At 35.8% G+C, this 27864-nt stretch overlaps 1 protein-coding gene and 1 long non-coding RNA gene across 2 annotated transcripts; both read right to left on the bottom strand.

The window, feature by feature from the left end:
- Positions 1-87: 87 nt before the first annotated feature.
- On the bottom strand, positions 88-3203 carry LOC307172958. Its single transcript, XR_013823786.1, has 4 exons — positions 3147-3203; positions 2292-2342; positions 2090-2135; positions 88-1814 (listed from the first exon to the last, which is right to left on the bottom strand). It is a non-coding gene; the product is annotated as an uncharacterized lncRNA (long non-coding RNA).
- A 2869-nt stretch (positions 3204-6072) lies between these two features.
- On the bottom strand, positions 6073-9504 carry LOC307172849 (uncharacterized protein). Its single transcript, XM_079895523.1, has 5 exons — positions 9421-9504; positions 8075-8229; positions 7863-8001; positions 7542-7649; positions 6073-7004 (listed from the first exon to the last, which is right to left on the bottom strand). Exons 2-5 carry the CDS (start codon positions 8218-8220, stop codon positions 6153-6155), a joined length of 1245 nt encoding a protein of 414 aa, XP_079751649.1. The 5' UTR covers positions 8221-8229; positions 9421-9504; the 3' UTR covers positions 6073-6152.
- Between the last annotated feature and the right edge of the window lie 18360 nt (positions 9505-27864).

The raw sequence follows: 27864 nt of genomic DNA, 5'->3' as shown, positions 1-27864 counted from the left end.
AGTCAAAACAGTTTGTCTAGTCTAAAGTCCAGCATATCCCACAACTTTTCAGTGTTTTTAAGTTCAGAACTATTTGGTGTCCAATTTGATTGAAAATTATCCTTTATTCTGCTCCCTAAAAATCACTCTTTCATAACTTGAGCCCGGTGAATCTTGACAATGTCATCCTGGAATAGGCCTATGTCATAGGAAATGTCTTACGACATGGTTGTTTAAGAAATCAAAAGCTTCAGTTTGGGTTAAAAGAAATGTTGCCAAACATATAACATGCCAGAAACATGTAAATCACTGCAATAATTATTGACTCTTGCTGATATTGAGTGAGATTACATATCATGGTACTCATTAGTCAGTCATTGTACACCACCTCAGTACTACACAAAGTTTGTACACACAGTGTAAATGAGTTAAGAGAGGTCATACAAAACGAACAAGGTGCATTCTGGCTAAATAAAATTGGATGGCTCTTAATTGAGTTTAGTATGCATACATGAGCAAAGATGGAAGAATTCAAATTTGCAATATCACACTGTAAATTAACCAAATATTGTTTATTTACATACACATCACAACAGTCATTTATCACTTTAAGTTTAGTTGCTTTAAGCATGAAAATATATGATTTATGCTAATTTATTAATACATAATTTAGGATAAAAATAAAGGATCAATATATATATATTTTTAAGTATGGTAAATTATATTCACATTTAAGGAATTTAGTAGACAGTGATTTAAATTGATTTAACATCAAGTTAAATGTATTTACAAAAACATGATGTAATCAAACCTCTTGATTGATTGATTGATTGATTGATTGATTGTGATTTAAAAATAATGATGTTACAAGCAAGTATGTCTGATTTTGTCTTAGCTCCAGCTCCTCTCCTCTGACAGGAACATTGGCACCAACTGTCCTCAGTTGCCATCATTGACTCGCTGTCGTAATTGGTCAGTGGAAGAACCTACATCACGTTTAGGCAGATGTTATACAGACCGAGAGCTATAGAAAATGGTGGTCTCTAGCAGTGTCAACTTTCTTTTCAATAGACATATGAGGTTGTGTTCGTAAACTGTTAACACAGATTGTTGGTCCATAGCTTAGCTGTCTTGTTTTTTTAAGCTAGTTGTTGAGCTTGCCACTGGAGTTCTTTATTCTTAAGTAAGCTGTAAGGAGTTGAGTGGCATTTTCTTTTATGAGAATCCTGAAACCTTTTTGGTTCCATTTATTTGCTTTATACGTCCAAATCTCTTTAATAAACATATAATTTAACTTTAAAGTGACTGGGATGGAAAGTGCTGGGATGCGAGATTGGAACCCTAGACTGGGGAGGACTCACAGTGAATAAGGTAAAAAAAAAAATGTGTGCGCATCATTCATTCAACACTTGGATAACATAAACAAACATACAAATATGTGTCTGGTTTCCTTGTGTTTTTCACAAAATTACTGAAGATTGCTATTTTCCAGCTGACAATATACACATGTGTAGAGTTTTAATACATTTACTTGCAACTTAATCTTCTATTGAATTTAAACAAAATAGGTGAAAATCAGCTATTTTATATTAGAGAGAAGTAGGTGTCTCAATTTGCATTTAGAATTTCTTTCTATTTCAAATGTTCCAGCTTGTTCTTTCCAACTTTTAATTTGCTGAATAAAAGATGATTTCTTCATGGGCTACAGTTCTGCCATCCCTTCGAATTTCCATAGTATGTTTTTGAACACCATCCTTGTTGTGGGAGTGAGTAAACACACCATTTCTTGGCAAGGGTATGGACCTTGTGACGTTGTTTTGTGATGGAACCAATGCCTAAGTGAAGAATGAGAAAAAATATTCCTTTTAAGGGTTTTCTGGTCCTTGGGTCCTAAACTGTTACCCCCTAACACTATAGTGAATTATGCATAATCGGATTCAGCCTTAATAGTGCATTACTGGACCTAACTTCCTCTTCCCATATGGCTGTATAAAGTTTGTATGTCCCACACTCCACCCAGTGTACAAAAAACTACAAGCTTTATCTTGGATTGCAATAACAATGCAATCCAAAACACTTACACAGTGTTCATGAAGAAATGTGTCATTACCTGAGCAGGTATCACTTGTCTTGATCGATCAGAATAACAATCATGCCTATAATGTAGAAAATGGGTGATTTATCATAAACATTAATGAGCTTAAAATGTAAAAATATATAAACAAATAAAAAAAATGCAGGTGTGAATAATGCAACATTTTGGAAATTAATTATTCCTTTACGTATTTGACTTCATTGACTCTTATACGTACCCACATGTCCAGCAATTAGGGTTTTGATGATGGTTCATTTTTCAGAGATGTCTGAAATTATGCAGTAAGCAGAGATAACCGTCAATATAAGCTTTTTGAAATTTAAATCTAAAATATAATTCTAAAAACAATATATATATATATATATATATATATATATATATATATATATATATATATATATATATATATATGAAGAGTTCAGATGCAAAAGCCTCTAAGCGCCGTCTGAAATTTTCTTCTAGAATGATAATTTTTATAAAGCTTGTATATTTAAGTTCAGTAATTTCACTTAAATATACGAGCTTGATAAAAATTATCATTCTAGAAGAAAATTTCAGATGGCACTTAGAGGCTTTTGCATCTGAACTCTTCATATATGTATGTGTATATATATATATATATATATATATATATATATATACTTTTATTTTCTTTGTAGTATTTCTATTACCTATCTGACATTCATTTGAGCTATTCTCCAAAAATATTACACTAACAAAAATTAAATCTACTCTTATTTATACTTATTTGTGACTTATTTATACTGCAGACTTTGATTTTTTTTGCAAACGTCTTCATATCAGCTATAGGCAAAATAATTCAGTAAGTAATAATCAGTAATAGTTTAATGATAGCATATATTCATCTATCAGTAATAATTTAATCAGATAATCATAATTTTAAGATTCTTGTTTGAATTTATTAATGATTCCTATAAGTGAAACATATATATAAACTATACCAATTTATAAAATATATTTTAATGAAGCCCATTTGTTTGTATTATTTAGCCATATTAAGAACTTTACATCTATTTATAACAAGACTAATAATAATTGTATATTTACTCACAGTCTTTGTCCAGTTCTCAAGCACCTCTTCAAGCCTGTGAAAGATCAACTTGTGTTCAGCAGAGATGTGTGTCTTAAGGCTTTAGAAACAACAGCTCCTCCCACTGTCAACCAGTAATGGGAAACTGAAAGTATTACTGCAAGTTTTAAAAGAAAGTGTTTAGGTATTTAAGTTTGGTTAATTGCACTTCATATTTTATTGTTTACTTAAACCTGGCAGAATACATTCTTGTGTGTTTTTTTTTCAATTATGATACATGTCTCATCAACTTCAAATGCAAATGATCCAGTTAGACATCATTATCAGCCTATGAGTGGAATTTTACACAATATTGTTTCTATTCAGATTTGCGGGTATTTTGATATATATTTCTGTGCAAGTATTTATTTTTGTTAAAGTTTCTAGATTTATGGAGAGCAGCACTACAACGTGCAAATTGCAAAAACTGAAAATGTTATCAGTTTGTCTAAATTGAGTCGAAAAAGCTAAACCTGGATCAGATGCCCACTCCCTCTTTTTAAAGGCTGTAGTGAGACCTGTGCTGAAATAGGTTTTAGGCATTTTAACAATGGCATGTACACATCTTTTGTCATAAATTATGTTGGCATATAGATATTTTACTAACCATAATCATAATAATAATAAAAAGTAGGAAATGATGTAGAAATAATTATTTTAAAAGTTTCATTCAATTAAAAAATATAAAATTAAGACAACAAAATAAGATGAAGATTACAGTGAGAACATAACAGACTGGTATTTTAATATATATGAGGTGCAAAGCAGGCAAGACAATGACAGAACTCAATATTTTAAATTCATGTAACGTTATTAATTCTATTTACTACTCACTTGAAATGCCAAATGCCTCACCTGAAATAGAAGAGAGTTGGCTGCATCAATGAACAATTATAGGCTCACATAGTGTTAACTATGGTTTTGTTGCATGCATTTGTGTATAGATGTATGATTCTGTTGGCTATTTCTGGATTCCTGTGTGCATTTTTTGATCTATTGCATGCATTGGGAGGTTATGATACTGTAGGCTACTGTTTATACTCAATACATGTCTCTATCAACTCTAAAGTTTATAGTAACTGAATAAAAATAGATGTCAGAGAGATATTTAGCAGTAAAATATCTAACTCCAAGTCCTGCAGTGTGAAATATGTTTTGCTTGGAAATCACATCACATCATTTGACAGTTGTCGACAGAGCTCTCTGATAGACATGAGACAGTGACATGAGACAGTGTTAACATTAAATCATTTCAAGTATGTGCGTGCAGCTTTACCCATTGTTTCTTATCTGTTAATGCCGCCCACACTTAAAAAGTCATCTGTTTCTTTCGAAATACATGCATTACATTTTTAAGGTGCATGTCTTATTGTGTTTCGTTTTTAACGCAACTGATTATCAGTGCATCTTGTTAAACTTCAAGCACTAGTTACAGAAAAAGTGTAAAAAATGTCATCTCTCTTGTTTTTCCTGTCGCATGTGAGATGTCTTAAGATTCAGCATGCTGCTCAGGTGATTTTTACTTTCATTATCCACTCTCACAAGACTAAAATCAGTGTGTTAGTACATTTTGTAATGAGCATTAGTGGTTCTGTAAAATGTGTCATCTTTAAGACACTAACTGTGAATATTTTCCATTAAAGGCTCCATGTATCAGGATTCTGGTGTTCTAGTCAAAACTCACAAAGTCCCACAAAAGTCCCAAAAAATCACAGGAGAATACAAACTGCATGAACACACTCTTCAAAAAGATGATACAGGACAAATAATTAAACAAATATATAACTGTTACAGTTTAAGGAGTCCAAAGACGAAGATTAGTCAAAAGATCCAATCCAAATGTATTTAATAAGAGTAAGAAGGAAAAAGAATAAACTCAGATAATCCAACACAGCGTAACAGTGACACAACTGACGCTGGTAGATCACATGATAATGACAACATGGCTAATGTAGTACATCTGGATTAAACTCATACTACACACATTCATGTTATATACAACATACTTTTTTACTGTTCACAAAGTACTTCAAAATAGGTTCCTCCTCAAGAGAGTATGTGATTTAGGACGCACCCCTGGCTCATACATGTTGTTTGGATCTATAAATAGAACAAATGCGTTTTCACAACTTTTCAAAGTCTTGTCAGTAATTGGTTAGCCTGGTAATACCAAACTCTGCTACTTCGCTTTGCTTCGTAGACAGAGTCTGGCATGGCATAATTGAAAAGTGTTTTCTTTCTCGCGGGGGGGCGCTTGTCTGAAGTTTAAAATCATTGGTTACCCGTAAGCCAATCACATAACGTTTGGTTATGGCGTGTGTTATGCGCAGGCTCAGCCGCATCTAACTTCCACTGTAAACACATGTATGATGCGAAAACAAAACCATCGAGCGAAATACCGGAGTGAACATGGCTGTGCGCGACTTTTGCAGATTATGTGAAGTAAATCTACGCATCCACGGTACAATCAGTGTCTATGTCATCACGGCTCTCAGCCCGCCCTCTGTTCGTTGATTGGCCGGCTGTTTTCAGGCCGGAGGAAAACGGAAAGCTATTACGCTGTCTCAGACTGAGTACAGAAGCGAAATGAAATTGAGCGGAAGTAAGAAGTCTGACGTAGTCAGGCTAGTAATTGGTAGTTTTCAGTAGTGAATTCTTCATTGTTTATTTTAACAGTGGCAAGTTCAGCATCTTCAATAAAATATGTGATAGGCCTATATACTACAAATTATTAATCATAGAAAAAGTACAAAAAACAAGTTTTTTTTTTTTTTGATATTTCACTGGTTTGTACTTTACATCAATGGCAAAAAAAAATTTGCTGAATGAACGTAAACAAGATCTTAACAATGGCAAACATCTAAAATAAAAATCTGATAGTCACCAGCCTGTGCTTTCTTTAAAAAAAAAAAAGAAAAAAACACATCACCCATGTAAAATGAAAATATGTTCAACAACTCAACATTTTTCAGAACAAGAGTGTAATTCTTAAGAATTTTTGGTTATTTGCACTTTCTCATATTTAATGATTTTCCCTCCCCTCGTGACAATCTCTTTATATTCTAGTGCTCCACTCTCCTCAATGTAGCGTTCCTGAGTCACTTTTCCAGTTTCTGGGAGAGGGCAAGGAAATGACATCAGGGACAGCTGATGGTTTAAGGCCTGACCTTTAACTGGGACTAATGCCTTTCCCATCTCTCTCTGTGGAAGGGGATCCTGTCGATAATATAACAAAGGAGATTTTCTTTCATCCATCTTAGGAACAGGAGCTGCTGGTGGATACCACTTTTGATTTGGCCTCATTTCATTTAAATGTGTAACTGTATTGTCTCTTGGGATGTCTCTTGGGATGTCTCTTGGGATCTCTCTTGGGATCTCTCTTGGGATCTCTCTTGGGATCTCTTTTGGGATCTCTCTTGGGATCACTCTTGGGATCTCTCTTTGGATGTCTCTTGGGATGTCTCTATGTCTGATGTCTACCTGTTGAACTGAACCAGCTCTCCTGATGTCTGCGATGACTCCAGCCATAGAAGTTCTGTTAGCGGGATTGACTTCCACCATCTTGGACACTGCATTACAGTATGGCTGGTCTTTGAGAGTTTCACGAATCTTGATGGCAGACACAGATTGGGTGGGTAACCTGACCCTGGCACAGAGTTCAGCTATGATTTTACCCATGGCCCAAACGTCCGATTGCTTGTCCCGAACTCCACCCATCTGCAGGACCTCTGGAGGCGAGTACGCTTCATTGCCCAAGTTAACGGCAGAGCTGAGTCCGTTTCTAGAGAATTTAGCCAGTCCCAAATCAATGATCACGGCCCGATGGGTTTGATATTCCACCTGAAATGGGATGGGAGAAGTTAGTTTCTTTGCTTATGTTCTAGGAAAGAAACCAATCAATTGAGACCAATTCAATTATTCTGTCTACCCCACAATGTTTAGGAGATTAAATGCAGAGACTTTCGATGGCAATATGAACTCAAAGATTTCTCACTGAATTCTCCAATGGAGCTTTTGGAGTAACATCCAAGACAAACTTGATGCTCTTAAAAAAAAAAAGATTCCTAAAAGTTGTTTTTACATTGATGCCATAGAAGAACTTTATTCTTCTTATAGTGTGAAGAATATTTTAATAATCTAAAAATCTTTTTCCACTATAAAGAAACTTTTGTGCAATCGAAAGATTCCATGTACGTTAAAGGATCTTCATGGAACCAAAGATGTCAGATGACAGAACCTTTATTTTTACTTAAATGAAACCTAGTTGAGAACCACACTGTTTTTTTTGGCGTGTTTTTTAAGTAACCTCTGAGCAATAACAAATACAAACTCATTTTCTTGGCCCACTGATGAACATACAGTAAGTGTCTGGCTCACCATGATGTTGTCAGGTTTGAGGTCTTGGTGGACGATGTCTTTACTGTGCAGATAAAGCAAACCCTCACTCATGCCAGTGATGATTGTGGCTCTCACTGCTGGCGTCAGCTGAAGAAGACACACAAAGCGAAGTCAAGCATGCATTTTATTAAGATGTTTTAAAGACAACAATGCAAATTTAGTCATCAATCCCCATGCCACTCATTTCATCCTCATGAAATAAAGTGCAAAGACCCTAGTACAAATCCTGATATATAAGGATATATATAAGGATGAGTAAAAGGATGACATAATTTTCCGAGCTGTGTCACACATCTTTACCTGTATTTTAGAAAGCTGAACTTTGAAGATGGTCGTCTCAAGATCTTCCCCAGAGATGAACTCCAAAGGAATGTTCCACTTGGAGTCTTTCAGCCAAGGATCGCCAAGAAGCTTCACCACGTTTGTATGCCGAGCATTACTGTTAAAAAAGTGTGTTATAATTTTAAGCTCAGTATTTTAAAAATGAAGAAATATAAAATATATATACATACTGATAGACTTTGCATTCTCTCTCCAGCTGATGTCTGCTGATGAGGCTGAGAGGAACTCTCTTCACAGCAGCCCATGCGTCTCCAAACTTCTCCTTGTATATTTTCCCAAAGCAGCCTCCAGCGAGTGTTTGTGTGGAGTACGCCATCTGGTGATGCTGTTAATACACAGCAATATGAGAAACTATAAACCCTCCAAACTCCAATGTTTTCAGTGTCTTCTTATATATAAAATATTTCACACAAGCTCTGTCTATCTACACTCTAAAAAAATAAATAAAGGTTCCAAAAAAGGGTTTTCACAGAGATGCCTTAAAATAACCATTTTGGGTTCCCCAAAGAACCTTTCAGTGACCAGTTCTTAAAAAAAATGTAATAATCTAATAATTATAATAATTATTATACCAATTTAATAATGTAATAATTGAATAATCCAAAGAACATTCTATCGAACCTTTATTTTTAAGTATCTATCTATCTATCTATCTATCTATCTATCTATCTATCTACCGAACCTTTATTTTTAAGTATTTATCTATCTATCTATCTATCTATCTATCTATCTATCTATCTATCTATCTATCTATCTATCTATCTATGTTTGTTTTTATATACATGTGAAATGTATTCAAAACAGGACTGTCTTGAAATAGACATTACCGGCAGCAGCACATAAAATGTAATATGGGTTAACTGGTATGTTTACAGGAAATCCCCACCATTAGTCAACTTATAAAAGCACGTGGATAAGTCTCCATTGTAAAGCCATAAAGTCATACAGCTTTTCTTCAGACTACCTGGTATTTTAATTATCACGAAAGATGAATGCAAACCTTTACATATGTTGTAGAAAAACTTGATTTTACAGCTAAAAGACTTATTAGCACACATCTATTAACATGGGGAGTTTCGCTGAATCCCTTTGGGCAAAACCTGCTTGTAATGAGCCTGTACATGCAACTGGAAAAATGTTGTCAAACTGGATCAGGATTGCACAAGAAATCATTCACACACAAGATAAGTCATCTTTTCTTTTATGGCCGAATATTTGGTGGCCTACATTACTTCCTACCCCCCTTCCCCCACCCCTGAAAACAAAATAGTTTCAGCATGTTTCCACCCATACCCTCAGTGTTACGTTTGTCTAATGATCACAAATACTTTTTAGCAATTACACAGACAAAATATGTGGTTCCTTGATAACTGTAAACCAGAAGAAACTGTAACATCAACCATGTCATCAATTGTAATAAATATCATTGTAATATATTATACAATAAATATATGTAAACAGCTGTAATAACACAACACAATAAGAGTTTGATTCACAGGTCATTGAATTTTCTTACCTGTATCAGCAGGTTATGTTGCTGATGGTCCTGAATGTGCTCAAATAAAGCAGAAACAGTTCTTGCTAATTACCTTCCTTCTGTAACCACACCCTCATATTTCAACATTGGGAAGGACACCTGAAGACAACATAACCAGTCAGATAAGGGGAAAAAACATAGTTGCTGTTTAACAGACAATGGAAAGCTGAGACTGTGTTCTGTGAGATATATATGGGTGTATTGTATATTTCTATATATTTTTTGTCTATTCTCACAATGTGTCCAGAGGAGATGTGTAAACAGATTATAATAGGTTTTTATGGTTGAACTAAACATGACATCCTTTTGAAAGAAGAACCGTGTCAGTCAAGTCAGAACAAGACAGTGTTAAGCAAGAACAGACAGTCCTCAGGTCATCTTGAATCTGTTTTGTTTCTGGGACATTAGGACTAAGAATATCAGAGGGGAATCATGACTGACTAATTTATATCAGGTATTTTGCATAGATGGACATATAAATAGGTTTATTGGGAATTGTGTATAGACATGTCTCTCTGGGTTGTGTCATGTCTCTCTGTATTGTGGATCATTCCTTCTACTCTACATTTTCATGTTGGTATCATAAATCTACTGTAGTAGCCTATATTGTATAAAAATGTAAATTATTTTCTTTTATCAAAATATTTTACATTTTAAATAAACTGTTTCAAACAAAACATATTTTCCTGAGTGTATTATTATAATTGGTCATTATATACTGTGGGGAAAACCCACAGTGCCCTCATAGCACTTTCCTCTTAGTCTTTTGTAAAATTCATCTAAATAAAGACAGTTCCTTAATGACATCATCCTACAGGAAATGACATCATTTTGGAAGGGAAAATAAACATATTTACAATCGATTTGATGAGCTCTGTGATGATTTGTGGTTTTAGTTAATTAGTCCATCCATTCTTTTAGACAAAACTTACAGAAATACGTTTGATAATAAATCACTTGGAATCAACATCTTAAAAGATTATTGAAAAAATATCTAAATGAACTAATGCCGCGTTCCAGGCAACCTGTAAACCCGTGTTTTTCCAACTCGCAACATCAGCAGTAGGGGACGTGTCCACTCATGAAGGGGGAGGAGAGTGAGGCTACGTCTACATTAATCCGGATACATTTAAAAGCAGCGTTTTCGTTTATAAGCGCTCTCCGTCCACACTAGAGTTTTCAGGCGTTTTCGGACGTTTCAGTGTGGATGAGAAACTTTTGAAAAACGCCTGAAAACGTTAAATTCACCTTACTGCGCATGCGTAAAACCCCACAAATATGATTCAGATGGAAAAATAAACAATGAAGTTATCGCACAATTTTTCTGACAGGATAATTTTATTTAGTAAAATATCTCACCATTCACTGATGTGGTCCAGGTCGCACGCAGTCACCATGTTTGGTCTAAAACGCTAAAACTGCTCTCATGTATTGCCGCAGGACAGAAAATGTGAGTAAATTCTGTCATCTTTGCAGGACTGTGATATGAAGAGTGTGCAATGTAGAATATTTTTAGCAACAGTGTGAAAGTGAATAGCACATAACAGGCACAATATTGGTATGAACATGAATATCTATTGGTACAATATGCGTCACATGACTAAATTTACATAATCGTTTTTAAATACCACCGGTTTCAGAGTCCACACTACAACGTGAAAACAGCGTTTTCAAATGTATCCACTTTGGAGTGCGTTTTAAAAAAGCTTCGTTTTCATTAATAAAAACGCCATCTCAGTGTGGACAGAATGCCAAAACGGAGAGAAAAATATACGTTTTCAAACGAAAACGTTAGTGTGGACATGGCCTGAGAGGGAGATTTGAAGAAATACTGTTGAAAGAAGGATGGCTGAGAGACATTAAAAGAGAAAAGGTCAGAGGAATATCACAGGAAAAACAAGAGCTACGATCAGGCAAGAGCTTTAGGACCCGTGTTAATATTAGAAAAGCTTTAGAGCTAAGTGGGAAGGCCTGAAAACGGTCGCAGAGGTTGCCTTGTTTCTGCTTCATTCGTGAGTAACATTGGATTTGAGTCATTGTTTGTCCAGTGAACATAACCTGACCCGGACCAGGGGCCTATACCATGAAGCCGGTTTAGGTGGCTAGCCAGGTATGTTTCAGTTTAGTTTGCACCAACTCTGGGTTTTAGGCACCATGAAAGTGGTTTGGCTTTTAGCAGTGTTCATCGTTATAGTAACTTACACTCCACGACTAACCTGGGGCCTGTACCATGATGGTAGTTGAACAAACACAGGGTTACAGGATTAGTTTCGAGTTGACAAAACCAAACCAATCCAACCAGGCTTTGTTGGTACCATGATGCTGATCATCAACTTTCTCTGTCATCTCAGGCTTTGATCCTGAGTTTAGGAGTTCATGTGTGACATCAGTAGCGAACAGCCAATCACATGCTGAGAAAGAGTGAAACTGCGATTTATTTCTCGCAAGAGAAGCAGCGCGATTCACTTCTCTCATCTGCAAAATATTATGAGATTGAAAAATATTAAGAATTTAATCAAATTTACACAGCAAGCAGAAAATAGCTGTCTATGAAAGAGAACAACTAAAAGAAAAGGTCTTGCTATATCAGTGCAAGTAAAAATTGTAAAGTTCGTTTATACAGCTGATAAAGATACAGACAGAATTGAACATTTAAGCTCACATGAAGTAGCTTTATCTATTGATTCTAAAATGTATTTATATTACCTTTATATTTTTGAAGAGTTCAGATGCAAAAGCCTCTAAATGCCATCTGAAATTTTCTTATAGAATGATCATTTTTATCAAGCTTGTATATTTAAGTTCAGTAATTTCACTTAAATGAGAATTAATAGGTAATCTTCATTGCCATTTAAGTGAAATTATTGAATTTAAATATACAAGCTTGATAAAAATGATCATTCTATAAGAAAATTTCAGATGGCACTTAGAGGCTTTTGCATCTGAACTCTTCATTTATTCATTTAAACTGTGCGTAATATTAATCTTCACAAAATTAAGCATGTCACTTTAGTTGGTATAGTTACAAGTAACACCGTCTCCGCCATATATGGCGAATGCATATAATTGCTTACAGAGCACAGTGCTTTGCTAGCCGTCTAGCCCTCTTTTTGGGCATCCCGAGTTGTTGTAGCCCTCTTACAACCAGTCCAGCCTATGTGTGTGTCTTAAGCTGCAAAATATGAAAACAAGTAATCAGCTCTGATAACATATCTCTGAGATGGTATTTAGGAGTGGTTGGTATTTAATGGCCTTAGTCATAAAGGCTTCCTCCATACTAGTCAAAGTACATGCAACCTACACACACACACACACACACACACACACACACATACTTGTTGAGTTCAACATTGAAACCAACAGATGGCAGCGTTGTACCAAAGTGAAATTGTATAGCTCATATGAAGCTTGTTTTAATTTTGAACCACAGCTTTGAAAGCTTGAGCTACTGGATTAGTAATTAATATTAATATAGTGCTTGTCTTGAACTGTCTCATATGGGCTTTACATTCTGAAACCCCCTGTTAAAAGAATTGCTCACCGGTTAAGCTTCTGTTATTTATTTATCTATGTATCTCTTTCCAATACTATATTTATTTGTTTGGTGTTTTCTTTTGACCTTTTTGGAGGTTTCGCGGTCACTATGATTTTTTGCTGTATAGAAACAAACTGTGTGGTTTGTATCATTTGTAAATTAATGGAAGAACATATTTTTGAGTAGAACTTCTGGGCCAGATGTGCAAGCTGCTATGCTAATACAGCCTCAAACACATTTCAGTTTAGTTGTCATTTATGAAGTGTACATTTCTCGTTATACCTTTTTTTTTCCTGATGGCAGCAGCCAAAGCATGAGAGAAAATCTGATTGAATTATGGTCTACCCACTCTGATCTCCAAAAATAACCATTTAATTTATCAGATTGCTCTGTGGCTTGATGGTGAAGAGGGACATTGAGCTGGCAGGCTTGTAAAGCATGGCCGCTTGTAGGTCAGATTGTTGGAGGCAGAAACGCTACTAGACAGCGGCATCTCCAGTGTTGGTGGTCCAGTAGACTGACTGCATAGTGTCCAGTATGAGCTCACACTTTAGCCAAAGGGCTTTATGCCCAATCAGAACTTAAACTGCTTTTATACATTTTAAATGAGCCTAAAGCATTGGTCAGCAGAGTGCCAACCCACTTACAAAAAAAGGTACAAAAGCAGTCACTAGGGCGGTACCCTTTCAAAAGGTATTAATATGTACAGTTTAGGTAGGCCTACTAAAATCTGCCTTTATGCACCCTTTAGGGGTAAATAAGGTATAAAGCTGTACCTTTTGAAGGAGCAATACCCCACTGACAGCTTATGTACCTTTTGTGTGAGAGTGCCGGAAGTACCATGACTGTGGAAATTTCACTTACAATTTAAGTACAGATTGAATATACAGCTTTTTTTTTTATTTCTATATACTGTATAAGTATTAATCAAAAGATGGCATCATGTTGTTCACAGTCTTTTAACATGCTCTCAACAATTAAAAACACAAAGGGAACATTGCCATTGAAAATTTGAGGAGAACATGTGACTAGGTGTTATGTGGTTATTATTCTTTGATTGTAGATTGTTTCTGGCACATTGCATGGATAGTGTACAAAATTGGGCCTGAAAAATGAAGTCAGTTAACTAAAGGTCAGTGAAAGGACACTTGTTTAATTTAACATTCATAAAATGTTTAGTGTCGAACTCAGGAGGTCAAATTGAATGTTGTATGAGTCATTTATTTTCTATTCAATTTTTTATGAGGTTTGCAATTTTTGCAGCAAATTTACCATAGTTTTGGGCATGTCTAAATACAGTTTAAAACTGTGCTTATGGTTTTTATTATGTTAAAGCAATACATTACTTAAGCAGTGTGTGTGTGTGTGTGTGTGTGTGTGTGTGTAGCCTATATTCTAATATGCTGATTTTCTGCTCAGGTAACATTTATTATTATTAGTATCATCAATTTTGAAAACAGATTTTGCTGCTTAACATTTTTGTGAAAACAATGATAACATTCAAACAGTGGTATTGGATTAAAAAAGAGAGAAAAAAATAATACTTTTATTATTCAAGGATGTATTAAATTGATCAAAAGTGACAGTGAAGACCATTATAATGTTGCAAAATATTTCTATTTAATAAATGCTTTAATAAATTTAACAAATGAAAATAAATAATGTTCATCGAATGTTCTATTCATCAAAGAATCCTGAAATAAATGTTTCTTGAGCAGAAAATCATCGTATTAGAATGATTTCTGAAGGATCATGTGACACTGAAGACTGGAGTAATGATGCTGAAAATTCAGCTTTGATCACAGGAATAAATGACAGTTTAAAATTAAAAATTAAATATATTTAAAATATAGAAAACAGTTATTTTAATTTGTAATAATAGGCTATTTCACAATATTGCTGTTTTTACTCTATTTGGATTTAATCAATGCAGCCTTGGAGAGCGGAAGAGACTTTTTTCAAAATAAAAATAAAATTAAAAAATGAATGTTTCCAAACTTTTCTCATGGACTGTAGCCTATATATATAAAAAATCAAAAATATAAATATAATTGATCAAATGAATTAATACTTAAAAGTGTTGTTTACATATTACATATTTCACTTCAAAATATTCTCAAAATTTTGTATGATTTTAATTGTTAGATACATTGAATGTTAGATAAAAGTTTGTCTACCACATGGTTCTCACGATAAAAAATCATTGCCATTGTTTCTCTAATGCCTCTATTGAAGTGTATTCATGGGCAGTGCCTTCTGCTGACATTAAGCATTTGATATTGTATCCTTGATTGAAGAGCCGTGAGTGACAGCAAGCTTTTGATGAATGACACATGACTGCCTGTCGCGAGCCATCAGTGTTTGTTACCATGGCAATAATAGCGAGGAAGGAATGGCGTGTCCCACTGCTCGTGAGATCTCCTAATGAGGGAGTTACAGCAGAGGTCAGAGCAAGAGAGTGTTGTCTGTAATTTCATCACGTCCCCAGATAGACAGTGTAAATTTGTCTTTTACGCAACAAATGAACATCAAGGACAAAATGAGTCATATAAGTAGGCTATTCATTTTTCTTCCTTTCTTTGTCATTTAAATAGACATGAGTCAGAAAGAAACGCTGGCTCTTCTGATCACGGATCGTGTATCTCGACAATCACTTTTGTTGTTCGACAAACCAGAATTGACCGTCTTTGAAACGCTGTGTTAAATGTAGTTAAAACAAGAACGGGCAGCTGGATCTTTAACTGTTAAATTGACAGATTAATCCCAAGGACTGCAGAGTTCAATTTCTTTCTCGGTTCGCTTTAATACTGTCGACCCACATTTACACTGATACTCTCAGAGAACTCAAGCCTCTCTGCACCCTCAGACACGACACGACAAGATGTGTTTCACTGAATTTGCATATTATTTATTTTACATACAGCTGAACTGCTGCTTGATAACCAACCTTTTTTTAAATCCATGCAACCTCTTATTAACTTCCTGCTAATTATCACCATCATATTTAGCTAATTAGTAAATATTAAGTCTTGAGGATATAACTAAACAATCCTCTTGCTATTTTCCAGCCTTTTGATGACAGTCAATATTCATAACATAACATCTCAATATTTAATTACTTTTTCTGAAATGGCTGAATACTTTTATTTATTTATTTTTTTCTCTTTGTGGCTGGATTATATCTGGTCAGATTGGATTATATCTGTCTGTATAAATATATATTTTTTAAATAGGTTGCTGCTCCATTCTACCTAATCGTCTTGAAGTTTTCCCTTGTCACTTCACTGGGCGGTTGTGAAGCTGTTTTGGAACAATATTTATTGAGAGAATGCTATACTCAAAAATGGTATCGATTTGATATTATATTTTAATGTGCACGGTGAAAGTGCTATTAAAGGCAGGTAGGTGATTTGTACCAGTTTTTTGTATTTTTTTTATGCTGGTTGCAGTCTGCGTCCCAATTCAGAGGATGCATCCTTCGAAGGTTCCATTCAACTTACTCAAATATCTGATGATACAAATGTAAAAATAACACAAAAAAAACTTTAAAGCAGTTCAAATGTTGACATATCTTACTACGATGCGATTATAGTTTATACACTTTATTATATACACTTTATTATATACAGAAATGGACCATGGCGGACATATTTAAATAGGCGTTGCCTCTGAAGTCCGAGTTCTTCGAAGGATGCAGCCTTTGAATTGGGACACAGCCAACGTATTTCCACACCTCTGCACACCTGCTTGTGCAAACGTCACATGTCTTTTTTGAGTTTCATGCTATGCAGAGTTAGACATATTTCAGTCACAGAGCACCGCAACCGAAACAGCAGCCACCTTTTACAGCTCCTGAACCAAAACAACAAGCTTATGCTGCTTTCACGCCATAACTACTTTAATATGGAAGAGATGGAAACCCGTGACGTTATACTCGGAGCGGTTCGTGACTCTCATTTATGCGTCTGCGTCAACGGCAACACTAATCAATGCTGAAATGAATCTGCAGCAGTCAGGTGCTACAGGTCAGTGCTCATTAAGTATATGTTCATTATTATTGTAATGTGCTGTGAGATATGATATAGTTTATCACCATCTCTCGTCTCTGACGCTTTTGTTCGCTCCCTGCTGTACGCGTTCATGTGTTTTGAAGGAGGTGTGGCTTTGTAGACGCTCTGAAGGGAGGGTGGGATCTTATGCTTTCAAAGCTAGCTCAATCGCCTACCCTACCTTTAACTAGAGAGTTGTCTAGTTAACAGCTCAAGATGTCTGTAGAATGATATAGATATTAAAGGAATGTGATCATGTTACCTCAGAAAATTATTCTTAATGATTATTGTGGATTTTTTTTTGTTTAAATTGTTAAACTCCTGTTAACCAGAAAAACTATACAGAGTACCCACATTAATTACTTAAAGGTCCCATGACATGGATTATTTTATTATTTTATAATGTTTCTTGGGGTGCCCTTATAATGTTAGTATGTTTTTTAAGATCAAAAATTGTAATAATTTAGAAATAAAAGGCATTTTTCCTAGCCTGATTTTAGCCTCTGATTTGAACACTCTGTTAGAAGGGGCATGTCTGCTGTGAGACTTCAGTGTAAACGCCCACTGCTGTGATTGGCTGACATGCTTGCACAGGGGCGTAGCCATCATTTCAAAAGTGAGGGGGACAGAATGCCAAGCGTTATACCGGTTTTTTTTTTTTTTTTTTTTTTTTTTTGCACACCTTTGTTGACAGGTTTTTGCTTAATTGGCTTAATATGCTATTTATGTTTAAAGCAATAAAACAGAAAGAAAGAAAGCAGGGGCGATTCTAAGATTTCCATTTTAGGGGGGCTCAGCCCCCAATGAGGGTATGATGTTAAAAAAATGTTTTCGTTTATGATCTAATGCTCATTATTAACTAGTTTCATTCATTCATCCAGTAACATGCATATGGCAGGGTTTATAATCACTGAGGTCCCAAATGTGAGGTATTTAGGGGGGTTGGGGAGCATGCTCCCCCGAGAATTTTTTTATTTCTCTTATCTACATATGTGCATTCTAAGATGTTTTGAAGGCCAAAAAAATTGGATAACAATAGCTTAAAGGGTACATAACATGCACAGTTTCACCTAATCTCATGTTAATCTTGAGTACCTATAGAGTAGTAGTGCATCCTTAATATCTCAAAAAAGTGTTTAGTTTTATTATATTTAGAATAGAAAAATACAGCTTTCCGATTCTCTCCGGAAAAAGCCGAGGTCCTGGAGGCGGAGCTATAGAGTCGAGCGGTATGCTTGATTTCCAGCAAAAGACAGAAATCTGATCCAGTTGTACTTACATGAATGGGGTCTTTTATCACTGGGACCGCTCCACGTTTTAATAGCAAACGATTTGCAAATCCAGCGTCGACCTGAGCCTTGTTAATAAAACATTCGTCACTGAAATGGCCAGAACACACAACCGCACTTCCTACACTCCGTTGCTGCCCCGGAAAAACAAACTGCATCCACTGTTCCTGTAACACTGGGTTCTTTGGAAAACTGAACACGGTAAGCTTTCCCTCACATCCAAATACACACTTTTTTGGAGACATTCTTGAACAAATCCTATGCAGCGCTGCCGATGATTTCCTGTTGAAGCGCGTTGATGTGCGCGGTCTCGCTCTCCTCTAGTCGACGTGCTCGCGGGCGAGCTTTTCCGAGAGAAATGCTCATATAAGGAGTTGCACTCTGATCTACGTCATTAGATCCACGATCTAAAAAAAACCCAGCCGAAACTTGTACCAACCCGGAAGTAAGATTTTCAGCATAGAAATTCTCCGTTATTCGTCCAAAATATTTTTTTTAAAACTTTGCCCATGTTTAGCATGAGAATCTATCTCTTTAACACTGTAAACAACTCTGAATACATGAAACACCATTGTACCCCCCCTTTAAGCATGGTGCTGAAGCACCCCTAAAAAGGGGCTAGCCTTGCCCATGAAAGAAAGAAAGAAATACAGATGTTCTGTACTTTATACTGCACATAGCCTAGTATTGTATATTGTACAATATTGTTTATGTTTACATATTTCAAATTGTTTTTTGTGTAGGCTATGTCAAACTTCAAGCTTTTAAAACTACTTCAAACTTTCAGGTTAGGCTTTTTCAAGACAACTTATAGTTTGTTTTTTGTACAAACATTTTTTATCTAACAATTGTAAAGTGTTACCGAATTATAGCCTTTATGGTAAACATCATGTAGGCTACACGTTACAACGCTGCCTGATTCAAGCAGATATAGTGGCTGTTAATGCATGAAAATCCAAATTCAGCATTAACAATCACCATCTTTATTCTAATTTGAAGGGCGTTGATTACATATCTGTGAAAATAAAAGACATTACGAATAAAAAAAGACTGAAAATAAGCGCACGTTTGTGCGGGTACTAGAGAATATTTTCAATTTCCAACAAAACTTGTTAATTATTCAGCTCGAGAAATAGGCAGAGTTATTCATCAATGTGCAACACAATTTGGATACCACATGACAACTTACAGTGATTTTTCGGGAAAAGGGAGTGAAGAGTTTTTTGCCGTTTTGAACTCATTGCGACCTCTATGAAAATGATGGATCCAGCGCGGGTGCGAGCATGGGCGTGTCGTGACGCAAGAGCGACTGATTACCATTGAAACTCATCTTGACTCTTTGAATTTTAAATCTGGATGTATAAAATAGCTAGCATTACATGTGGAACTCTCTCGAATACTTTTACTATTACAGCTATTATACGTTTTTACTATGACAGCTATTGAGATTAACGAATCGTGAGAAGTTTTTTTTAAGTATTTAGATCTATTCCCATCACATAAAAGGTTGCACTGATGAGCATTGAGCAGATGACAGCCTGTTGATCGTGTGAATGAAGATCTTATCAATGAAACGCAGTTTCTGCACTCTCACTAATGATGTCACCAATGCAAACATGAGGTAAGTACAGTAAGAGCTTCGTTGTGCAGTGTAACAGCGTCATTGATTTCATAAGGAGTTTTGGTAAGTGTCCAGATAAACTTGCGCTGTGTGATTGACAGCTTGGGCGATTGGAAAGGGATTGTTCTTTGATCGCTTTTTGTATATTAATCACAGTTTAAATAAGATTATTTTCATCCTATACCAAGAGAAACGATGTGAAGTTGATATTTTAGTCACTGGCTTGATTTACTGATGCATAAACAGTATTGAATGATTTTGAGAGAAAGAATATCTGTCTGAACTTGAACAATTACACATCAGAAATTCACATAACCCACTGGTTCTTCAGAGGCTCGGATGAAGGAACTAAAAAAATACTGTCTTTTGTGTTCATTTGTACATCCAAACACTGAACAACTGCCATGCTTCGCTCATTTGCAAGCCATGATGTTTCTCGAGGAAAAACCAATATCGCGCTCACGCAGCTCATTTTCTCATGGGCGGGCCAAATTCTCTTTGCGGGCAAAGAAGAGAAATGGGAGGTAACCTTTCCCCTTATGACGACATAAAGGGAAGATTCTAGATTCGCCCGCCTGAGCTTTAATTTTCTCAAAAATACCCAGGGCTTGGTTTACACCTATCAAAATGTCTAGCCACTGAGGGACCATATGGCTAGGGGAACTCATATAAATGTTAAAAAACCTCATAAAGTGAAATTTTCATGTCATGGGACCTTTAAGTAATCAGAAGTTCATTAGCCTAAAACAACTTTACATTTTTTCAAAGGAATTAATAAGTGCTTTAACTAAAATGCGATTTCTGTCACAGATTATATAGTCCCTTGACTTGTATTGATATAGACTTGTATTGAACCTGGACATGATAAAATATCTTTCTGGAAATGTAAATGTTCTACAACACTGCAAGAATTCATTTTAATCAACCTATTTTACTTTGTCTTAAAATAAGTGAAAATAACAGAAAAAATCAAGATATGTCCTCTGAAAGCAAGTTTTATTTTACACAATGTTCTAAGCGGAAATGTATTTTGGAAAACAAAACAAAAGTGCTGGAAATGAAATTCAGAAAATGTTTTTTACCAGTGCATATGGTATATTAATTAATTAACATTTGGATTTTCAACCACAGAGAACAGTTTTTTTTTTAATGGCAAATGTCTAAAACCCACAGATGCGAGATCTTCATTGTCAACCAGAACTTAATTTATTGTGTACTTAAGTTTGAAGTCCAATGTTTGATTCAATCACAGGGTCAGTTTTAAGGAGTAACCAACTTTGTGATTTAGTGACACTACCCACTTTGAATTTTCAGTAGCATGACAGTAACTCAGCTATTTCCTCAATAATGTACAGTAACATTTCCAGTAACTAGCTCTTCTCACTAAACTAAAACTGTTTATCACCACTTTCTTTATAGACTGTAATGATGCATGTTGTATTTTGTTCTCATTATTTTTTGTGTAAAATATATATATATATATTTTACTTTTTAAATGTAATTGTTAAAGTTTGAAGTTGTCAACCTGATTGAAATTGATTCTTTAAAAAGGCATTTTGTGCCAGAAAATTACAGCTCTTATTAAATTACAAATTACATTAACATATACATTGAGGGCAAAATCTAAAATTGACTTTTTGTTGGTAGCTCGCAGCTAACTACTTTTAAAAAGGTAGCTTGACTTCAGTTATGAGTAACTTAGTTGTGTTGCTGAATGGGAAAGATAAATTTCTCATTTTGAGCCATGCAAAGCTGGAAGCAAAGCACTGTTTGTGTCTGTGTTTGATCAACAGTTGTCTGAACAAGGGCACATTGCCATTGTGCTCTGTTGAGCTTTCACTGGAATTACTGCATTGATAGCATTGGTGGATTTGTGTAAAGATCAAGTTAAGCACGTTCATGCAAGCACTTAAGCTGGATTCATGAACCTGTTTGGGTTGTAGATGTGTAGATGACAGTAGAGTTTGTGGTGATGGTCTGTATTTATATCCCGTATTTGCTCATCAGTTAAGAGAATAATTATGAATTCTTGTGGATAAGAATCACATCACATCACCTTTGGAGAGAAAAACGCATTTGAAGAATCTCATCAGACTAATTGGTTTTCCCCCTCTTTGAGCTCAGAGTAGGTCAACCGAGAGAGGTAACTGGATGATTTAAGCTCATAATCCAGCAAAGACCCTACCCACAACACACACACACACACGCACACGCACACGCGCACACGCGCACACACACACACACTTGAACACTGGTCTAAAAGTAGTTGGTTAAAGTTTAGCATACTAGCTCTTTTTCATAACCTATCCACATTGGCACTTCTGAATTAATGTAAAGATTAATGATCCTGAGAATATAGGTTAAGCTTCCTTCCCTCCTTCCTTCCTTCCTTGCAGTTGTGGGACCACTGAACCTTTATTTAAATAGATTCATTCATTCGTTCGTTCGAGTAGTGTGACTGTATTTATTTATTTATTTATTTCCAGTAGTGTGACTAAATTTCCATTACCTTGAAAGATTTTTTTTTTTTCAGGATAATATTGTGCAATATGTGTTAAGAATGCATCAAAAAGTAAATGTGTCCAATTTCAGTAAAACTACTGATAAATCGTTGTCTGGCGAAGGAGATTACCATTTACCGATCTGATAATAATTTTCACTCCGATTATTTTTGCAATCATCTCATGCGATGTGTCCTGAATTTTCTGTCATCTGTTTAGAATCAGAAGTAGCTATGTTAATTCGTGCATGAATCTCGTCTTTGATTCGGTTGTTTTCCATGCACTGATCAAGCGGTTTGACGAAGGCTACGATCAGACTGCCAGCATATCCAGAGATTCCAGATTTTATCCAGATTTGTTTTTGAAAGTCTGGACAGCATTTTTATCTTATGCGAAATGCGATTCCAATCAGATTTTTGAAGCCTGCTCAACTCAGATTTCACCCTGTCTTTTGCGTCACTCTTAAAGGTGCTCTAAGCAATGTCACACGTTTTTTAGGCCAAAACATTTTTTTGTCACATACAGCAAACATCTCCTCACCATCTGCAAGCTGCCTGTCCCCTGAACACACTGTAAAACTGGTAACTGGTTTCTGTTGACAGCCCAGGCTCCACAAACGGCAAGAAAAACAAACTGGGCTAACCCGCACCACGAAACATAACAAACTGTTCCAGCCAATAACCGATAAGAAGGATTTGGGGCTGGGGTTTGGGGGGTTAGTGCGCGGATGAGGAGGAGGGAGCGTCAAGCTAGCCTCCGTTTTGTTTGACAATACTTTAAACGTCAACAAGAAGTGACGTTACCTAACATCACTTAGAGCACCTTTAACACGACACAAAAAGACAACGTCAAAACCGGTGAGCGTTGACTGAAATGCCAGAAGTATTCATACATACAGTGCTATGCATAAGTTTAGACACCCATGCTAAAGTTGACTAAAAAGAGGAATAAAAAATCATCTTTTGGAAATTGAACTTAATGCCTTAATTTAAAAAATTAGGAAAAATCCAACTTTTAAGGACACCAATTTTCTTTGTGAATGAATAATGTATCGTAAATAAATAAATGTTCTTCCTTAAAATACAGGGTGCATAAGTTTGGACACCCCTATGTTAAATTCCCATAGAGGCAGGCAGATTTTTATTTTTAAGTATTTTTTTTTAATTTTTTTTTAGGATAATATGCATCCTGATAAAGTTCCCTTGGCCTTTGGAATTAAAATAGCCCCACGTCATCACATAGCCTTCACCATACCTAGAGATTGGCATGGGGTACTTTCCATAAGATCATCTCTCAATGCAAATCAAACTATTAGGCTAACTGAAATAAAACCATGCCAATCTCTAGGTATGGTGAAGGCTATGTGATGATGTGGGGCTATTTTAATTCCAAAGGCCAAGGGAACTTTATCAGGATGCATAGTATCCTAAAAAAAAATAAAAAAAAAATACTTAAAAATAAAAATCTGCCTGCCTCTATGGGAATTTAACATAGGGGTGTCCAAACTTATGCACCCTGTATTTTAAGGAAGAACATTTATTTATTTACGATACATTATTCATTCACAAAGAAAATTGGTGTCCTTAAAGGTTGGATTTTTCCTAATTTTTTAAATTAAGGCATTAAGTTCAATTTCCAAAAGATGATTTTTTATTCCTCTTTTTAGTCAACTTTAGCATGGGTGTCTAAACTTATGCATAGCACTGTATATACCAGTCTCCTCTGTCGCTGAGTTTTTCTTGTGCGGTGTTCTGCTCCGTGACTCGACACGGCACTTATTTGGAAAGCGAGATGAATCACCTTCATTTTCCTGAATCTGCTTTGAAAGCCTCGTCACACACATGGGTACACCTATGTCGTTACACTCACATGTGCTGCTTTTAAATGACACAGAACAGAACGACAGTAGCTTACATTTCAGACAGTACACGAAAAGTACCACGTTTTAGAGGGCAAGTACTGCTTAAATACCATGGTACATTATTATATGGTAATCAAGTTGTGTGTGCTGGGTGGCAGGATCCGTGTTCTGATTGTTCACTCATTTGAACCATAAGCATTGGTTGTCTATTTTGGACTCTTCCTTCATCTTCCTCTGTAAACATGAGTCACTGGCTTCAGGCATCACTATGGCGACTTAAAGACTGCCAGTCCTGCAAGACTTTGCCTCTGCTGTCATCGCATTTGGCGTGTGACTCACGGACAGCAGTCTAATCTATCGCAGGCCTGTCACTGCGGCCAGACAAACTGTCATCCTCCTCTGGCAGTGTTCTGTACTTTTCAGCCCATGCGGATTTAGACTTGGCAATAAATTCAGGGAAAAGCCATTTATCACTTTAGTTTTGTTTGTTTTTCTCACTATTTTTTTACTTAAACCTTAAAGCCACAAAAAAGGTGACTTCATGGTGAAGGTAGAGAAGATAACTTCATGCATGTTTTTCAGTACAATCATCTCTTCATACGTGACCTTTGACTTCAGCTCAGTTGTGATGCATCATGTTTGATAAGATTAAATTCATGGCTTTATTCACGTTCCCTTTAAGCAATGATGCGGAACACAATGTAAACGATGCAAGGACTCTGGATTACAACCTGAATCATGGAGATTCATTGAAAGAAAAGACTCATAAAAGAGAGATTTGTTTACAATATGCATATGCAGTCCTGATTCTGCATTCATAGGCAAATGTTGGATATTCCTACTTTCAACCATACAGCGATAGACCATTTATTGTTTGTACACATCTGTTAGCGGAAGGAGTTTTATAATCTTGTATTGTAGGAAGTTTGACTAATTGATGCACATTTTGTTTTGCTTAAAAGTCAACACAATTGTCTATTATCAATTGTATGTCTTAATCTTTTAGGGTGGCGCTGTGTTCTTGTAACGTCATGCACTCACAGCTCTGTGAAATTATACTTGCAGATTTCGGCATTAGTTGTGTTCCAGGAGACATTGTACATTGTTCCTGTCAAGAAACACTGTATTGCGCTTAAGTTTAAGTTGATTGAAGCAACGTGAAGGCAAGAAAGACCAATTGCTTTTCACTATTTAAGTAAAAACAAGAAATAAATATGCACTGAGGTTATTGTAGCATATTATTTGCATGCAAATTTGCTTTTATTGGCATACTGCTGGATACTCAAATATAATATCTTCTGTCAGTGTTTCCATCCAAGTTGTGAATTACACTTGTGTGAAAAATTGGAGTATAGCATAACATCTGCGAATAAAGTGCCACTTCCATCTTATGTGTTTAAGAGAACAGAATCTTTACTTCCTGTGAAACTTATGCAAAGTATCAGTAATAAAATAGTAAAAAGTTGCTGCAACCGGGGAAGCCTGTGACATTTCTTTCCTACGTAATAAATAATTTGCGTCTCAGTGCGCACAGAGGAAGCGCAATAAGAAACGCTGTGATGTTATCTTGCGTTCAGAGGCGGATGCCTGATGTTCGGGAATGCAATCGTGTGAGAAAGTTCTGGGAGGTAATTATACCAAATCATTTTGATGACAGGCTTCGGCTCAGCCATTTCAGAATGACTAAAACAATATTTTATTTAGATGGTGTGCAATGAAATTGGTCTGGTAATTAGTCCATTTGTCCAATCACACGATATGTTGAGGCAAAGTCATGTTGCGCATACAGAAATGTATTCAAATGTTTCCATCATAGTGTATGCACATGTTAAAAAAATATATAAAAAGTTTTTTATGTGCATTTTAAAGGGATAGTTCACCCAAAAATGAAGATTCTGTCATCACTTACTTACCCTGAAGTTGTTCCAGTGAGTTTCTTTCTTCTGCTGAACACCAAAGATTATATTTTAAAGAATGTTAGTAATCAAACAGTTGACAGTACCCATTGACTTCCATAGTATGAAAGAAAACACTATGGAAATCAACGCCAACCATCAACTGTCTGGTTACCAACATTCCTTCAAATACCATCTTTTGTGTTCAGCAGAAGAAAGAAACTCATACAGGTTTCAAACACTTTGAGGGTGACAGAAGTGATGTGGTGAAGTGATGAGAGAACAGAGGTGAAGTGATGACAGAATTTTCATTTTTGGGTGAACTATCCCTTTAAGATTTTATGCACATTTTAGCATTCCCATCCAGCTTTTTGTATGTGTTAATCCCCAAATCTGCATAAAAAAAAAGTGTATGGAAACATAGCGAATGACAAACAGACCACAATCTCCTTTAAATACAACCAAAAGCTAAACTCCCAAAGTGATTAGTGTTAGTCCATGTCCATGTTGGCACGGGCTGAGCCTGTGCTCAGGGAGGTTCACAGCAGTGTTGAGTGAACATTAGCACTGACCGCTCAGGTTCTGCTTGAGTGCTTTCACTCATGGCCCGTCTGACCACTGGAGTGGAAGAGAGAGAATCTCCTGCAGGGTTCAACTGTCATTCATAAAACTACCAAGCACTGCACTACTACAGACTCATAGACACATTTTTAATAAATGAGCAGAATTTTTTTTTTTGCTTTGTCTGCATGCATTTCACTGTACTACTTGGATTATATATTAGTTTCTGATCAAATAGCTGTTTTTTGCTATGTTGCAATTCCCGGGTGTCATGATTCCTGTCTTGTGTTCCCCTTGTCTTGTGTGGACATTTATTATTTCCTGTTTTCTGCCATGTTTTTGTAGTCCTTTGTAGTTTTTCCTGTTGATTAGTTCTTAATTGTTCCCAGGTGTATCTTGTTTCCTCATTACTTAGTTAAGCTTGTTTGGCCCTGTGTATTTATAGCTCTTGTGGTTCACTTGTTACTTTGTCAGTTGTTGTACGTGTAATGGCTCTGTGATCCCCCTGGTTTTGTTCTTCGAGTTCTGTTCTCTGTTTTAGGTGTTACTTTATAAAATAACCCTGCGTTTAGATCCTCGTCTTCGCCTGCTTTCCTTAGTTTATTACACTGGGATTTTAGCATAAAAAACAGCTCTTCTGCTTGATATGTTTGAAGGAATAGTTCACCCAAAAATGACACTTCGGTCATACTTGTACATCAAATATGTTATCTATAGGTCAGATGTAAGTGACATCAGACTTAACTTGTTCTTCAATGTTGCATGAGCAATAATGATAATAACTTCAGAATGACATCATTTTTTGGTAAACTTTTTCTTAAGCGATGCTGTTTTATTCTAAATAGTGCTGTCATGTTGATATCATGACTCTCTTTGTTAAACATTTAACTTTTTTTTTTTTTTCTTAAATTGACAAAATGAAAAACATGGCTTCAGATTTACAATTGCCTTTGTTCAATAGTTGTTTAGTGGGTTAATAAACTGGAAGATTCCAGGACTTCTTTTAGCTGTAAAGGCAAAATATGTACTTTTCTTGGGAACCATCAATTTTTGGGGGGCATTTATTGACTATTTTTGCATCTAGGACTCGGAGTGATTGAAGACTTGTTTG

This window comes from Squalius cephalus, assembly GCF_949319135.1.
Source record: "Squalius cephalus genome assembly, chromosome: 15".
In the NCBI taxonomy this organism is placed as follows: Eukaryota; Metazoa; Chordata; class Actinopteri; order Cypriniformes; family Leuciscidae; genus Squalius; species Squalius cephalus.
The sequence above is the reverse complement of the archived record's forward strand: the minus strand, read 5'-3'. Positions and strand labels throughout refer to the sequence as shown.